We start from the raw sequence: 18,077 nt of genomic DNA, 5'->3' as shown, positions 1-18,077 counted from the left end.
TTCCCTGTGCAATACAGTAGGGTCTTGCTATTTATCTGTTTTGTATATAATAGTTTGTATCTGCTAATCCCAAACTCCTAACTTTCCCCTCCCCCACCCCATCTCCCCTTTGGTAACCATAAGTTTGTTTTTTCATGTCTGTCAGTCTGTCTCTGTTTTATAAGTTCATTTGTATCACATTTTAGATTCCACGTACAAATGATATATGATATTTGTTAAAGCAATATTTATACTATAGTTCTTTAGGAAAACAAATTTCATATGATATACATGCTTTTCTTTTTATTTCTCACTTAAATTTTTCCATGTATATCCCTGCAAAGCTTTTCAGTGCCAAGGAGAGAAACTAGTTTTTGGTTACCTATGTTCATCAAGAGTCAAAAATCTCATTAATTACATGTCTGAAAATCTAATAACTCTGAATTGTGTACAGTTTACATTTATATCAGCCTCTACTATTTTTTTAGCTTGTCCTCAAAACTCATTCTAACCTTTTATTTTTATAATATCAGTATAAAGGGAACTCCTGTAGAGATAAAAATTGTCTGGAGCTAATCAGCCAGCTAAGATTTAGAACCCAAATCTTTTAATCCACAAGGATAATGGTGGTAGGAAAGGCTAACTGTGGTATAAAATGACAATCACGATAAAAATATTACTTTGCAGTTAATATATTGTATCGCCATGTCCATGAGTCACAATTCTGAATGATGTACAAGTCAGTCAAGTTATTCACTAAGTAGTTTTTCTCTTGGATCAGACCAAAATCAGATCATTGAAAATGATTTTCCCTTCAAATATAAACTCATTCCCCACAGAAACATAACTTTGCTTACAAAACAGTGCGTAAGTTTTGAAATATCCCTAAAAAGAAAAACACTGAGATTTTTTTTTAATTTATTTAATTGGAGGCTAATTACTTCATAATATTGTGGGGGTTTCTGCCATACATTGACATGAATCAGCCATGGGTGTACATGTGTTCCCCTGTCCTGAAACCTCCTCCCACCTCCCTCCCCATCGCATCCCTCTGCATTTTCTCAGAGCGCTGGCTTTGTGTGCCCTGCTTCATGCATCAAACTTGCACTGGTTATCTATTTCACATATGATAATATACATGTTTCAATGCTGGTTTTAACTTTATAAGTTAGAACATACCTTGGACTCTAAAGACAATATAATTTATGCCAAAAGCACCTTGCACACTGGAATGAAATGTCACCCTCACCAGTGGTCCAGAGCTCATGAAAACCATTGGATAAAGCCTTCTTCCGCATAATTTACCTAGGTTAAAAAAAATCAAATTTATTAAAAAAGAAGAACATTTAAAAAAGTTTCTCTAGTTTAGGCATGGCAACTAAACTCCACTCTGCAAATTGAGGAACAGCATTCTAGAATTCAAATGACTCGCCCAAAGTCACGGACTAGGGGGTGGGGAGTCAGGAGCAGAACCTAGGTCCCAAAATTTAATACCTGTTACAGTCTGCTATGTCCCATTGTTCCCATGAAAGACCGTAGGTAGCACATTATTTTATCTTTATTATGAGGCTGATATGCCATTTCTCTCCTAGGAAAGTAACCTATTTATTAAAAATACATCACTGTGAAAACCCATGATGGAAACTTTTTTATGTGAAAATTTATTCTTTCCCTACAGCCAATCTTCTTTTGATTGCTTTATTTTGAGAACCTAAGTCAAAGAGAATGTAAAATTATAACCATAATTCTAAAATGATTCAGAGGGCTGATTAAGAAGGTATAGAAAGAACCCATGAGTTTCTTAGAATCAAACTCACCTACTATTAAGAATAATTCCATGTCTTTCTGTAATAATTATTTAAATGTCATCTGCTCAGAAAGCTGGTTGTTCTGCACCCAATTCTATGGCATCTGCAATCCCATATGCTTTTTCTCTCTCTTCCCACCTCATTTCCCCTTAATCCTTCTGTCTAATGTATTATATATTTTATCATGTGTCCTCTCCCCCCTAGAATATATGGTGGTAAGGGCAGGGACTTTTTGTCCATTTTGTTCACTTTTGAATGCTCACAACCAAGAAAAGTCAATCCTTGACCCATAGTAGGTGTTCCACATATATTTGTTGGGAGTAAGGAAGGGAAAAGATTATTTACAAGAAGAAAAAATCATTAGTTGGCATGATATATTAGAGTAAATGATGCTGAAATACTATTTGAAGAATAAGCCAATATTTATTTGTAGCAAATAGAGATGAATGCAGCTCTTGAATGGTTGCTGGCTCCCACAGGGAAAAACATAGCATTTGCAGTGCACAAGGATACTATCCAACTTGAGTAAGAGGTAATATCTCTATCATAGCCTCACAGTTCTGCTAGCTATCATCTAAAGGACAGAACAATTTTACAGGTTTCAAGCTGACAATGTCAAATCAAAGAAATGCTAGGTTGAAAAATTATAGGGTTTCCACAGTTAATCTAAAACAAAGTCAAGCATGGTTTTCAGTAGGTAACAATGAAAAAGGCAAGTGTTAGTCACTCAGTCATGTCCTATTCTTTGCAACCCCATGGACTACAGCCCACCAAGCTCCTCTGTCCATGGAATTTTCCAGGCAAGAATAGTGGAGTGGGTTGCCATTCCCTTCTCCAGGGGATCTTCCCCATCCAGGGATCGAACCCAAGGCTCCTGCACTATAGGCAGATTCTTTACTGTTTGAGCCACCAGGGAAGCCTGGTTTTTCCAGAAATCATTTATTTCTATTTGGGAGCCTGGTATATGATAAAGTGAAGTGAAGTGAAAGTCACTCAGTCATGTCCAACTCTTTGTGACCCCATGGACTGCATAGTCCATGGAACTCTCCAGGCCAGAATACTGGAGTGGGTAGCCTTTCCCTTCTCCAGGGGATCTTCCTAACTCAGGGATCGAATCCAGGTCTCCCTCATTGCAGGCAGATTCTTTACCAGCTGAGCCACAAGGGAAGCCCAAGAATACCAGAGTGGGTAGCCTATCCGTTCTCCAATGGATCTTCCCAACCCAGGAATCGAAATGGGGTCTCTTGCATCGCAGGCAGATTCTTTACCAACTGAGCTATGAGAGAAGCCCCAGTATACGATAAAGATAGCTATAAATTAAAGAGGAAATCATTTTGTCCAAAAACGGAATCAGTCATAAGATCATTTTACCATAAGAGAGGGGTTCCCTGGTCTCTCAGCAGTAAAGAATTTGCCTGCAATGCAGGGGACCTGGGTTTGATCCCTGGGTCAGGAAGATCCCCTGGAGAAAGGAATGGGTACTCACTCCAATGTTCTTGCCTAGAGAAGTGCATGGACAGAAGAGCCTGGTGGGCTACAGTCCATGGGGTCTCAAAGAGTCAGACACGACTGAGCGACTAACATTAACACTACACTAACACCATATGAGAAAATCTATTTCAGCAGGATTAAGCTTTTTTTAATTAAAAATTTCTGACCTTAGTTGGGAAATTAATTTTTAAAAATAAAAGCAATGAGATAAATCAAAGATGAAAATACATAGAAATATATTTAAATTAATAAATTTAAAAATATTTATATCAACATACAAATACACAAAATTTAAAAGCAAATGATAACCTTATAAATAAGTACTTGTAATTTATGACAAAGGAAAAATTGTTTTATATAATTATATACACACACACACACACATATATATAGCCCTTATAAACCAATTATAAGATCAATACTCAAATTTAAAAATAATGGTAGTAACAAGGAATTTGAAAATGCAGATAACTAATAAATGGAAAAAAATTATCCCCATTAATAATTAAACAAAGTAAAAGTGATTAAATTGATAATATCAGATTAAAGGCATGGTGAAAGAGGCTCAAATTTAGTAGTATGCATTCATGCAAAACAAATGTTCTGAGTCTCTATTATTTCAATTTGGGAAAATATAGGAGGGGAAGAAAATAGCCAGATCCCTGCTCTCATGGCACTTTCATTTTGGTCAGGTAAATGAAGATGATTTCAAATAGAGACCACTGCTACACATGAAATAACAGCAGAATATGATAGAAAAAGACCATGAGAGGGAAAGTTGATGGTCCTTCAGACTTAGAATGTCTATTTGAGGAGGTCACCTTTCAGTCAGTCAGTCATTTACTAAATGCCTTCTGTGTATCCAGGGCTATTCTAAACATGGGATTCCTGACACGAAGAGACAAGTTTCAGTCCTCGAGAAGCTCATGTTAATAGGGATGACATAGGTATGAAAACATGAAACAACATCATAGGTTAGAAGACAATAATGCCAAGAGAAGGGCCACTAAGAATTACAGAGGTAGGAGGTGATGTGATTCACATCAATCAGGTAGGCCTCATTAAGAAAGTGTGTTCTCTGAGGAGAAAAGGGAACTCTTGTACACTGTGGGTGGGAATGTAAGTTGTTACAGCCACTGTGGAAAATAGTATCAGGTTTCTCAAAAAGCTAAAAATGGAACTACCATATGACCCAACAATTCCACTCCTGGGGTATATATCCAAAAAAATAAAAAAAAAACACCAGTTCAAAAAGATACACGCACCCCAGTGTACATAGCACTTTACTTACACTCTCCAAAATATAGAAGCACCTAAGCATCCGTTAATAGATGAATGGATAAAGAAGATGTAATACACACACACATACACACACACATAAAGGAATACTACTCAGTCATTTAAAAAGAACAAAATTTTGCCATTTGCAGCAACATTGATAGACTTGAAGGGCATTGTGCTGACAGAGAAAGACAAATACTCGTATGATATCACTTATATGTGGATTTAAAAACTCCACAACTAGTTAATATAGCAAAAAGAAGCAGACTCATGGATATGAGAACGAACTAGTGGTTACCAGTGCGGAAGGGGGAGGGGCAATAGAGGGATGAGGGAGAGGGGTACCAACTGTTCAGGTGTAAGACAGGCTCAAGGATGTGTTGTTTTGTAATAACTGTAAATTGAAAGTAATCTTTAAAATTGTATTTAAAATGTCAAATAAAAAAATGAAAGCACATCCTAGTCAAGACTTGACTGGATGGAGAAGAGCTGTTTGAAGAGCTGGGAGAGGTAGATGGACAAGGGCCCTGAGAGCGGAGTGTGATGAGTTAAGGGACCGGGAGGCAAATGTCATACTGTGCATTCTGGATCTCATTGCAGCTACAAAGAGACCTCAAGCCATTTCAATCAGGGTGGATGGGGAGGTGATCTGATCATAGGGGGAAAATGTGCAGTGGACAGGCCAGTTAATGGTTTCCTCTGCAGTTTAAATGAGACAGTATTTCTAAAGAAAGAATCTTTAAATAAATGGTTGTGCCTTCTAAGTCAATAATTCAATCTCTCAATTTTTCCAAAGAAAACAATCTCAACCTCAAAGCAATTCCCTGGCTTCCATATACTCCTGAATCAAGCACGCACATCTGTGTGTCAACCACCTACACTCACAGTAACATACATAAACTTTTCTTTCCAGGTGTCCCCATCAACCAAATTATTTCCAGCACCTTCCCACCTCCTGCTTTGTGCATGCTGTCACTTCAGTCATATTTGACTCTTTGGGACCCCAAGAACTATAGCCCACCTGGCTCCTCTGTCCATGGGATTCTCCAGGCAAGAATACTGGAGTGGATTGCCATGTCCTCCTCCTGGGGATGTTCTTGACCCAGGGGTCGAACCTACATCTCTTATGTCTCCTGCATTGGCAGGCGGGTTCTTTACCACTAGCGCCATTCCTCTTTACTGAGAGCCAAAAACCCTGTATTATACCTATACAAACAAGAGGTGGGAAGTTTGTTTTGCTAAACAAAATAGGTTTGCCCATACATGAAATGAAATGACAGTTGGTATGTTATTAGCAAACTTTTCAATTCCACCATTTTAAAAGCCTAATGTGTTTTGCTGTATTTTAAAATTCAGCACTCTAGGTCCTACATGATTTTTAATTATCTTAATCCCTCCTTGGTCATATACACACTTCTGGCATTCTGGTATGGTTCTGCTACATTTGAAGATGGGCTCTCTTGCCTTTTTTTTTCCCCCTAAATACACATACATACAAACACACCCACTCAACCTTTAGTATACCTGTTTTGTAAATTCAAACTTGAAAATATTAAATATGTCTAAAAATAAACGCATAAAAATATGCCTGCTGCTGCTGCTAAGTCGCTTCAGTCGTGTCTGACTCTGTGGGATCCCATAGACAGCAGCCCACCAGGCTCCCCTGTCCCTGGGATTCTCCAGGCAAGAACACTGGAGTGGGTTGCCATTTCCTTCTCCAATGAATGAAAGTGAAAGTGAAGTCGCTCAGTCGTATCCAACTCTTCGTGACCCCATGGACTGCAGCCTACCAGGCTCCTCCATCCATGGGATTTTACAGGCAAGAGTACTGGAGTGGGGTGCCATTGCCTTCTCCAAAAAATATGCCTACATTACATGAATATATTACATTACATTTCAGAGGTATTATTGCCAAGTTTAACTCTCCCTTTGATCTTATGCTGCTTACACAGGAAAAGCACACATATAAATGCCCCTAAGCCTTACCTGACATCCTTCTCTCACTGTGGTTTTCTTCATAAATAATCAGAGCTGAATCTTGACACATATGAGACCAAGGGAGTAACAGATACTCAACTGTAAATTTTGCCATACTGCTTGGTGAAACTCGGAGGACCCAAGAACATTCCAGTTTTCCTCTATAATCCAGTGGATATCTTGGAGATGAAAAAAATCCTCTGGGCTCTTCTAACTCCACTTCGGAGTAACAGCCTATGATTTAGAACATAGAGACACCAGGGACCAACTCAAATAAGACAAAGAAAAGTGGGATTCTATCATAAATTTGAATAATTTAGGCTTGCAAAAAGAAAAATAAAAATTACCATCAGTTATAATTTCTTGGATAAAATGATCATCCCATTTAATGTGTCCTAGTTTTGTGAAATGAGACTGTAAAAGTAGAATTTAAATAATAATTATTAAAAATGACTTTTAACTGAATTTTAAAAATTTCTTAGAAAATGAAGGTGGACTGCATTGTATTCTCTAATGGCAGCCTGTTTTCATTTCTTTCCTTCTTTGAGATACAACTGAAGATCTGTTCCTAAAAGCTTCTTTGGTTTCAATAAGCACTTACCTTGCTGGGACAAATGATTGTATTCATGAAGTTTGAAATTGAGGTCAGGAAAGGAGAATTTGCTGAATACACTTTGAATGTCATCTTCAATTTGTACTTAAGTCTAAGGGCACTGCTGTACCTGCACGAGTACCTGCAGAGCTTCAGATGCTAGGAGCGCTCTGTCCCACTGACCCTGACATTGGCTTCTTCTCCTTCAGGTGACACCTTGGCTCTTCCTTCTTTCCCTATGTCTATTCCCTTGATAACATTTTTTTGAGCAATTACAATTGAAATACTCTGTATTCAAATGAACACATTTTTAAAATATTTATTTTTAATTGGTTGATGATTGGTTTACAATATTGGTTTGATTTCACATTTTGATGGATGAATATGATAGCTTATGGTGAACGGTGTTGGATTTGTCATCTCTGAAGATTTAACTTCAGGACTAGGGACCAGGCTTGATCACTCAAGAGTTTTGTAGAGCAGAGTTTTATTAAAGTATAAAAAGGGATAGAGAAAGTTTCTGACATAGACTTGTAAACAAGAAAATCCATTTGTTTTTGGCATATGAGTAAAAGGAACCACAGTCTCATTTATTATTTATAAATCTTGAACTAGTCGCCATTTATCATTTAACTTTTCCACACCCAAAATAGGAATGTTGCACAGACTATTACAGGGAATTAATAGTCCTTGCTCCTTTAAATTCTCAATGATGGGTATTAACCCTTCCTTAACCTCGGGCTTTAGGGGATACTGCTTTTGATGTGGAAATAGGTGAGGGTCTTTGAGCTTGATAAGGACAGGAACAGCATTTTGTCCTCAACCCAAAGAATTTTTCATCAGCCCACACTTGAGGATTTAGTTTGTTCCATTAAAAAGAGCTGGTTCCATATTCATGAAAATAGAGACCTGGACCTTGTTCAATATATCCCTCCCCAGAAGGGGCGAGGGAGACTCTGGCATGATTAGAAACTCGTGAGGAAACAGCACAGAGAAAGTTGCCACTTAAAGGATGACTGACATAATAATGTTTGGCTCATCCAGACAGTTTCATTACAGTAGTGGATCAGGAGGAAAGCAAACCAGGGGCTTCAGTGAGCACAGAGAAAGTTGCCCCAGTGTCCAAAAGAAGTCAACTGATTGGCCCTCCCCAGTTATTAATACCCAGGGTTCCTCGTGTGTAATTAGGACGGGAGCTTGTGTGGGGATCCCTGGGCACCTTCTATTGTCTATGTCAGAAGCTTTCTCTCTTTTAATACTTTAATAAAACTCTGCTCTACAAAAGCTCTTGAGTGATCAAGCCTGGTCCCTGGTCCCAGAGTTAAATCTTCTTCAGAGATCACGGATTTGACACCATTCACCGTTAGCTATCATCCTGGGGGCTTGTCCAGGATCTGAATCTGGGACCCCTTGCACCAGAGGTGAGAACTGTAACCTATAGACCAACTAATCTGCCGCCCCTTCAGTCCAGATTGTCTTAAGAGTCCAACCCTTAGGGACTACACCTCAGAGGGTAGTCTCTTCTCCAGTGTGGTCCTTTGCAGACCAGACCTGGAGCAATACATACATCATTATACATGTTCTGCCATAGAGAAATAATATTCTAATTGAGGAGACCCATATGTTAATACACTTTACTGAACAATAGAGATGAAGAGTGGTAGAGGTGAAAGGAAATGTTCCAAGAATTCAGGATTCTATTCAATTGCTTGGTTTTCTGTTACTTCTGTGAATTTTTCTTTTTTTCATTTACATGGCTATTATGGTCTAACTTAGGTATTTCTTAGGTCTACTTGGATGTTATAGTAACCTAACTGATTTTGCAGTCTCGAATCTTCCCCCATCATGTCCTTCAATCAGAGAATGATGAAACAGAAGAATTAAGCTCTTTTCTCGCTTGCTCAAAGCCAACTACAGTGGCTTGCAGGGTCTTTCTGAGTCTAGTCTCAACGTGTCTTTGCAATCTTTTTTCCTCTCTACATGAATCCTCCACTGTAAATCTGCCTGGAAAAGGAACTGAATCATATAAAGTCATGAATTCCCGAGCAGTCCCTATTTTTTTTATAAATAGGGTAACGATTTCAAAAAACCATTGCTAAGATTCATTTATTCTCTTGTGTGAAAAGCAAGTGGTGGGAGTGGGTGGCTGTTAAAGATGGCAGAGTCCTAATACTTTTTCTCACAGAATATTCAAAGAAGTAGAACAAAACAATACCCTTTTATAAGTAAAGCTTTCAAAGTTCTCTGGTATGCATAATTATTTCTGAACACATGCAAATGTGCAATATCTTCTCTACATTTTAACAATGTTCATTTTCTAATGGCCTGTTTTGTTTTGTTTGGACACGCTGCATAGCATGTCCATCTTAGCTCCTCGACCAAGGATTGAACCCGCACCTTCTGCATTGGAAACACAGAGTCTTAATCACTGGACCACCAGGGAAGTCCCCACTTTCTAACAGTCTGAAAGAGACAGAACAAAGAATACATTTGATGGTCACTATCACCACTCCCACACTTACTGACTCTTTTCATAGGTCATACCATCCCTATTCTAAGGGCTTAACATATATTACTTCTTTCAGCACTCATTAAAATTGTTAACTCAAATCATCAAAATCATTAGGTTTTATGATCTTAAAGTCTGCTCTCCATCTCAATCCCAATTCCAGATTTAATTTTAATCTAAATATGACTCTTTGACTCTAGTTTTGACTCCTGACTCTTGTGTTGTCAGAACATACTACCTGTAAGGTAACTGGTCCCTGAGTTACTCCACTTCATTCCTAGAAGATTTTAGCAGTCATTTTCTCCAACATTATTCTTATCTTATATCTTTCTGATTTCAACAGGCACATAGATGATGACTCTAGCACTGAAGCTTCTCAATTCTCAACTTCCCTCCAATAATCCTGTCCTTCACCTGACCTCATTCACTCATCCTAGTGATCAGCCCCTACACACCTGGTCATTAGCAGTAATTACAAGCCTCACATAAACTCAGTTTCAAGAACCACCATCTCCAACCACAACCTTCTATTTTTCCGCTTACACCAACACATCTTTTGAGACTTGTAATTCATCTATCCCACCACCTTTTCTTATTTTTTAACTTATCATTCATCCTTATTTTACTCTTTCCCCCAGCTTAAATTCCAACCACGTATCATTTTAATCCCTTCCTCACGCACACACTCTCAATTCCCTTATACTCTTGTATACTTGGAAAAACCCACTGTGATTGAATCTTCTCTGCACCTGTGCTGCATCTATGTGGGACACCTCAGTGTCTCCAGAGGGAAACAACCAGACCAACTGATTGCTGCTGCTGCTGCTGCTGCTGCTAACACTTCAGTCGTGTCCAACTCAATGCAACCCCATAGACGGATTGGTTTTCCTCTAAATTTATGATCATTAATCTCAGAGGCTTTTATGCTGCCAAAAAGTTCTACTACATTTCCCTAGTCCATAGGGCTTCCCTGATAGCTATTTGAAAGCCATTTAATACTTTCTCTTTTTTCTCTAAAAACTCTCAAACTCTGTTCTACAATCCTCTGTTTCACCTGCTGATGAAATAAGCAATTAGAGGAGAATTGCCAGCAGCTCTCATTCCCTACCCAGACCAGAGCACCCGTGCCTAAATATTCTGCTTTCCATTTGGCAACAATGGATGAACTGCACTTTGCTCCTGCCCAAGACCAGTCCTTCCACCTGGACACTAGATCTCATCCACTTTCTTCTACTGAAAGTTATCCCTCTAGCAAGTCTTGTTCTTCTCTCTGGACTCCTCTTCAGTTTTTCTCCAACTCTTCCTAGTTGTCTCCTGGACTTGAGCGTATGTTGGAGTAGATGAAGCAGAAATGGGTGAAAAGGGAAAGACTCTGACCATTTGGAAACCAAGAATAATGGTTATCATGGAACTTTTATCTTCTTGTAAATCTTTCACAGACTTCTAAATCTCCAGGTGCTTTTCAGTTCAGTTCAGTTGCTCAGTCGTGTCTGACTCTTTGCGACCCCACGGACTGCAGCACACCAGGCCTCCCTGTCCATCACCAACTCCTGGAGTTTAGTCACACTCATGTCCATTGAGTAGGTGCTGCCATCCAACCATCTCATCCTCTGTCGTCCCCTTTCCTCCTGCCTTCAATCTTTCCCAGCATCAGAGTCTTTTCAAAAGACCAGGTGCTTTTAACTTTTAACTAAAAATAAAATCCTATTAGCAAACAGACATTGACAGTGTGGAAGGACTAAAAGAGACAGTAACACCAATGCTGGTCTTAGTTATCTCATATCCAGAATCTTTGTTTAGCAAGATATCTGAAAGTCTAAGGACCTTTGTTCATGCAGGAATAAACAGTTCAGAGATCAGAATAATTCTGTGAACTTTTCCAAAATTCAAGCACTGTTTATAACCATAAGACTTTTTTTTAAACCTGTAATAGCTGTGTCTATGAACTAGAATCAAGATTGCCGGGAGAAATATCAATAACCTCAGATATGCAGATGACACCACCCTTATGGCAGAAAGTGAAGAGGAACTCAAAAGCCTCTTGATGAAAGTGAAAGTGGAGAGTGAAAAAGTTGGCTTAAAGCTCAACATTCAGAAAACGAAGATTGTGGCATCCGGTTCCATCACTTCATGGGAAATAGATGGGGAAACAGTGGAAACAGTGTCAGACTTTATTTTTTGGGGCTCCAAAATCACTGCAGATGGTGACTGCAGCCATGAAATTAAAGACACTTACTCCTTGGAAGAAAAGTTATGACCAACCTAGATAGCATATTGAAAAGCAGAGACATTACTTTGCCAACAAAGGTCCATCTAGTCAAGGCTATGGTTTTTCCTGTGGTCATATATGGATGTGAGAGTTGGACCGTGAAGAAGGCTGAGTGCCGAAGAATGGATGCTTTTGAACTGTGGTGTTGGAGAAGACTCTTGAGAGTCCCTTGGACTGCAAGGAGATCCAACCAGTCCATTCTGAAGGAGATCAGCCCTGGGATTTCTTTGGAAGGAATGATGCTAAAGCTGAAACTCCAGTACTTTGGCCACCTCATGCGAAGAGTTGACTCATTGGAAAAGACCCTGATGCTGGGAGGGATTGGGGGCAGGAGGAGAAGGGGACGACAGAGGATGAGATGGCTGGATGGCATCACTGACTCAATGGACGTGAGTCTGGGTGAACTCCGGGAGTTGGTGATGGACAGGGAGGCCTGGCGTGCTGCAATTCATGGGGTCGCAAAGAGTAGGACATGACTGAGCGACTGAACTGACTGATGAACTAGAAAAGATCCCTAGACAGTAACAATAAATAACTCTCCTGTCTTTCAACTTAAACTACCAACCAGAATGAAAACAGTTTATGGTATTCCAAAGAAAATTAGTGAATCCAGATAAGCAATGCTTTTTGCTAAATTCTTATTAGTTCTATTAATGGGATAATGTGAACATCTACTACCTGGCCCAGATGCACTGTCTCTTGAGGGTGTGGGTGGTGGCAGTTGTTGTCTTGTTAAGATTTTGCTTTTATTTTTTATCTGGAGTAAAACAGGACCTGCATCTGGGGAGACATGTTAAAAGTAAATAAAGATGAAAGCCTAAGGACAAAATGTTGTCTGTTCTAGAGCAGAGATTTTCAAAAGAGAATGCAAATCTAGGATTAAAGCAGCCTCAGGAAAAGTCAATTTTACCATAACATTGCCGAAGGAAGAAGTTATTCTTATAGAATTTTAATGTATATTTTAATGTATTTAGAAACTAAAATGAAATACTATGTTATTGTCTTTTCTTTTATAATGCTGTTTCTATCACTCTCACCTCTCCCAAGCCCACTCTAAAAACAGAAGAAACTTTTTATAATATATGAAAAATAGTTACCTTTGAATTTGGATTGAATCCAGTCCAGGAAGACACTCACTCTGGCAAATACACCTGGCTTCCTTGGTTGGGCACAGCCAGCTCCCCAGCTGACAATGCCATAGAGGACAAAGGGACCTTTTTCATGTTTACACACTAACGGTCCACCAGAATCTCCCTGAAACACCAAGAAAACGTGTTCTAAAATTGCTTTAATCAGAACTCCTGCTTTCAATTTTGGAACATGAATAATTAATTTATTAAAAACATATTTCTTTAATTTTTTAAAAAGATTTATTCCTTGTCATTTGGTATACCTTAGAACACTTAGACATAAATAAATGAAATGGCAAAAGGGAGAAAGAGGAGACACTACAGCTGGTATTCCAGAAATACAAAGGATTATAAGAGACCACTATGAACACTTATAAACCAAAAATTGGGTAATTTATAAGAAATAAATTCCCAGAAACATGCAACCTACTAACAACAAAGAGGAAAAAGAAAATCACAATAGACTAATATGAGAAAGGAGAATGAATCAATAATGAAGAATATCATAAAAAAGAAAAGTCCAGGACCAGAAGGCTTTACTAGTGAATTTCATTAAACATTTAAATAAAGAATCCTTGTCAAATTCCTCACAAAAACTAAAGAGGGGGGAATACTCCAAAAATCATTTTATGAAGTCAGCATTATCCTCATACCAAAGCTAGATAAGAACACTACAGGAAAAGATAATTACAGGCCAATATCCCCAATGAATATAGATGTAAAAATCCCCAGCAAAATACTAACGTACTGAATTCTGCAGTATATTAAATATACTATCAATCACCATAATCAAATGGGATTTATTCCAGGGATGTAAGAGTTTTTCAATATATGCAAATCAACAAATGTGAAAGTTAAAAGTTGTGTCGTCTCAATAGTACAAACAAAACATTTGAAAACTGCAACATTCTTTCATGATTAAAAACTCTCAAGAACTTGGATATAAAGAAAACATAACTCAACATAATAAAAGTAATATATAACAAACCCACACTTAACATCCTACTCAACAGTGAAAGGTTGAAAGCTGTTCCTCTAAAAGCAGGAACAAAAGTACTCATCCTCACCATGCCTATTCAATACAGTCTGAAAATCCTAGTCAGAGCAATCTGGCAAGAAAAAGAAATAAAGGCACCCAAACCAGAAAGGAAGAAGTAAAATTGTTTTTATTTTCAGGTGATATAATCTTTTATACAGAAAATCTTAAAGGCTTCACAAAAAACTGTTAGAACTTATCAGTGAATACAGTAAAGTTTCAGGATACAAAACAAACATGCAGAAGTCCGTTGTCTCTTGCCTGTAGTCAGTGAGGGGCTGTGCACCTTGCGCTAGTTCCTGGTGGGTTCTGCTGGACAAATACTGGGCCAGTGTCATTGAGGGAATCAAGCAAGATCTGCTCCACAGGGCTAATGCTACATCTCCCTTTTAAAATTTTGTAGAAATTATAAAAAAAAGACAGTGGTATGTGGTGTGATGATCAGCACTAAGTCCTGCGTTTCTCTCAAGGCCACCTGGGCCATGAATGAGAAGGGAATCAAAATGAAATCTGACTAAAATATTACTGCACAGGCCAAGTACATTTAGTATGGCACTGAGTTATGATATAGTTTTACTTTGGTGTGAATTTTGAATTTCAGCTTCACCTAGATAGACATAGAATGATAATTAAAATGCTGTACCAACTTATCTAATAAAATTGGCACCCAGACCCTATTTTGTTGACTATGAGATAGTTTATGTTAATTTTAAGGGTCTGATAGAATACTTCATGTGTATTACGGTGATATTCATATGCAGTGTCTCTAAACTTTATTTTCAAAAGCTTAAGGCTCAAATACAAACTTCTTTGAAATAGAAAAAAAGAAATCGTGTCTCTATACACCAATAAAAAACATATTTTAAAAAAATTTCATATATGATAGCATCAGAATAATAAAATATTTCAGAACACATTTAACCAAGGAGGCAAAAGATCTCTATACAAAAAACTATCACTTTGATGAAAAAAATTGAAAATTATTTACACAAATAAATGAAAAGATATCCTATGTTCATGGATTGGAAGAATTAATATTGTTAAAATGTCCATACTACTCAAAACAGTCCATATCAAAATTTTAATGGTGTTTTTCACAGAAATGAAGGGAAAAATCCTAAAACTCACATGGAACCACAAAGACCCCCACACAGTCAAAGCAATCCTGAGAACGGATAAAGTTAGAGGCATCACACTTCCTAATTTTAAAATATATTACAAATTTATAGTAATCAACACAGTATGGTACTGGTGTTAAAACAGATATGTAGACCTAAGGGACAGAATTGTGAGCCTAGGAAAAAACCTTAATTTATATAGGTAACTAATATTTGACAAGGGAACAAAGAGTATTCAGTGAGGAAAGATTAATTTCTTCAGTAAACGGAGTTGGAGAAATTAGATATCCATATGCAGAGAAATACAACTGAATCCCTGTTTACACCATAAAAAATTAAAGACTTAAACAAACATAAGGCCCCAAAAGGCAGAATTCCTAGAGGAAAACAGGGGAAAAGCTCCTTTGCTTGGGGCATCAGATTTTTGGATATGAAACCAAAAGCACAAGCAAAAGGGGCAAAAATCAGTCAGTGGGATTACATCAAGTTAAAATGCTTCTGCACATCACAAGAAACAATCAAGATCAAAATGTAACATGTGGAATGGGAGAAAATATTTGCAGACCATATATCTGATATGGGGTTATTATTCAAAATTATAAAATTCGTACAAATCAATAACAAAAATCACAGTTTAAAAATGAGCAGAGGATCTGAATAGACATATTTCCAAAGAAGACGTGCAGATGGCCAATAGGTATATGTAAATGTGCCCAACATCACAAGCATCAGGAAAATGAAAGTCAAAATCACAATGAGATATCATCTCATACCCGTTTAATCATCTGTCATCAAAAAGACAAGAAATAAAGTGTTTGCAAGGATGTGGACAAAAGAGAATCCTATTGCACCACTGGTAGGAATATAAATTGATATATCATTGTGGAAAATAGAACTACTATATTATACAGCAATCCTAGTTTTGGGTATACAGCCAAAGGAAATAAAATTAGGATACTGAAGAGATAACTGCAATCCCATGTTTATTGAAGCTTTATTCACATTAGCCAAGATATGGAAGCAATCCATTTTTCTGTGAAAGGATGAATGGATAAAAAAGATGTTTTGTGTGTGTGTGTGTTATGGATACTTTAAGAGTGCTCAGTTGCTAGGTCATGTCTGACACTCTGTGACCCTGTGGACTATAGCCTGCCAGGTTCCTCTGTCCATGTGATTTTCCAGGCAAGAATACTGGAGTGGGTTGCCATTTCCTCCAGGTGATCTTCTTAACCCAGGGATCAAACCCACATCTTCTGCATTGGAAGGCAAATTCTTTATCACTGAACCACCTGGGAAGCAATATATACATATATATACACACACACATATATATATATAAGATATATGTTTATTTGTTGTTTATCTATAAGAATACTAAATATTAAGATGGAATATTATTCAGCTATGAGAACAAAGGAAATCCTGCCATTTGTGAGAATATGGATGACCTCGAGAACATGATGTTAAGTGAAAAGTCAGATAGGGAAAGACAATGACTATGTTACATCACATATATGTGAAATCTAAAAAAATTAAACTCACAGAAATGGACTTCTGGCGTGCTGCGATTCATGGGGTCACAAAGAGTCGGACACGACTGAGTGACTGATCTGATCTGATCTGATCTGAATGACTCAGTGGTAAAGAATCTGCCTGCCAATTCTTTGAGGCATGGGTTTGATCCCTGGGATGGAAAGATCCCCTGGAGAAGGAAATGGCTACTTGCTCAAGTATTCTTGCCTGGGAAATCCCATGAGCAGAGGAACCTGGCAGACCATGGGGCTTTAAAGAGCTGGACATGACTTAGCGACTAGGATCTTATATACGGTTGCTAAGAGAGTAGATCATAAGTGTTCTCAACACAAGAAGAAATAGTAATTGTGCAAGGTGTGCTCAGTTGCTCAATTTTGTCCGACTCTTTGTGACTCCATGGACTGTGTAGCCTGCTAGGCTCCTCTGCCCATGGAGTTCCTCAGGCTAGAATACTGGACTGGGTTGCCATTTCCTCCTCCAGAGGATCTTCCCAAACCAGGGCTTGAACACTTGTCTCATGAATCTTCTGTATTGGCAGGTGGATTCTTTACCACTGATCTACCTGGGAAGCCCCTTCGCAACACATGTGTATAAAAATCATCACACTGTACATTTTAAATGTATACAGTGTTATATGTCAATTAATCTCAATAAAGCTGAAAATAATCAGACCTTAAAATATAGGATTTGCATTTTTTAAAGACAGCCTTTCTGATTTTTAATCAGTGCTTTATATATATATACACACAAGTGTATTTAGACCCTAACTAAATTTTTAATTATCTTCTTCTAAAACAAACTGAGCTGATAACACATTTGATATAGCTGTTTATTTTATACAAAGAATTTTACAGTAGATATCCTGAATTGGGAATAGGAGACAGATTCCCTAATTTGTATTGTAGAGCAATTAACATTTTCTTTGGGTCTAGTTTTTTTCCCCACATAAGATTATACTTAAGATTTCCTTCCAGTTTGAAAATGGTCTGATGTGTCTTTTATTCACTCATTAATTCAGTACCAACACATACCCAATATAGAATTTTCCAGGCAATTACAAACATGTCACGATACAGAAAAAGTCTGTCTAATTTATCTTCTTTTGTCAGTGCTTATCACAGGGTTTAGTACATAGTAAATCTTTAATAAACAAATGGTGCCTATTAGTTACTTTAAACAGAGAAGGCAACGACACCCCACTCCAGTACTCTTGCCTGGAAAATCCAATGGACGGAGGAGCCTGGTGGGCTGCAGTCCATGGGGGTCGCTAAGAGTCAGACACGACTGAACGACTTCACTTTCACTTTTCACTTTCATGCATTGGGGAAGGAAATGGCAACCCACTCCAGTGTTC

General features: G+C 37.9%; 1 protein-coding gene across 3 annotated transcripts in view; it reads right to left on the bottom strand.

The window, feature by feature from the left end:
* The window catches only part of OVCH1 (ovochymase 1), a 96,620-nt gene that overhangs the window by 35,550 nt on the left and 42,993 nt on the right, over window positions 1-18,077 (bottom strand). For all 3 annotated transcript variants that reach the window (XM_086401538.1, XM_086401539.1, XM_086401540.1), the window contains exons 13-16: window positions 13,004-13,160; window positions 12,585-12,686; window positions 6,546-6,770; window positions 1,159-1,284 (exon numbers count right to left, since the gene is read on the bottom strand). In XM_086401538.1, coding sequence (XP_086257664.1) covers window positions 1,159-1,284; window positions 6,546-6,770; window positions 12,585-12,686; window positions 13,004-13,160 — 610 coding nt within the window. The remainder of the gene's footprint in view (window positions 1-1,158; window positions 1,285-6,545; window positions 6,771-12,584; window positions 12,687-13,003; window positions 13,161-18,077) is intronic.

The sequence above is a fragment of the Bos grunniens genome, chromosome 5, assembly GCF_055505025.1.
Source record: "Bos grunniens cultivar Pamir isolate PY7600 chromosome 5, Bosgru_T2T1.0, whole genome shotgun sequence".
Classification (NCBI taxonomy): domain Eukaryota; kingdom Metazoa; phylum Chordata; class Mammalia; order Artiodactyla; family Bovidae; genus Bos; species Bos grunniens.
This window is presented reverse-complemented; position numbering and strand designations above follow the sequence as displayed.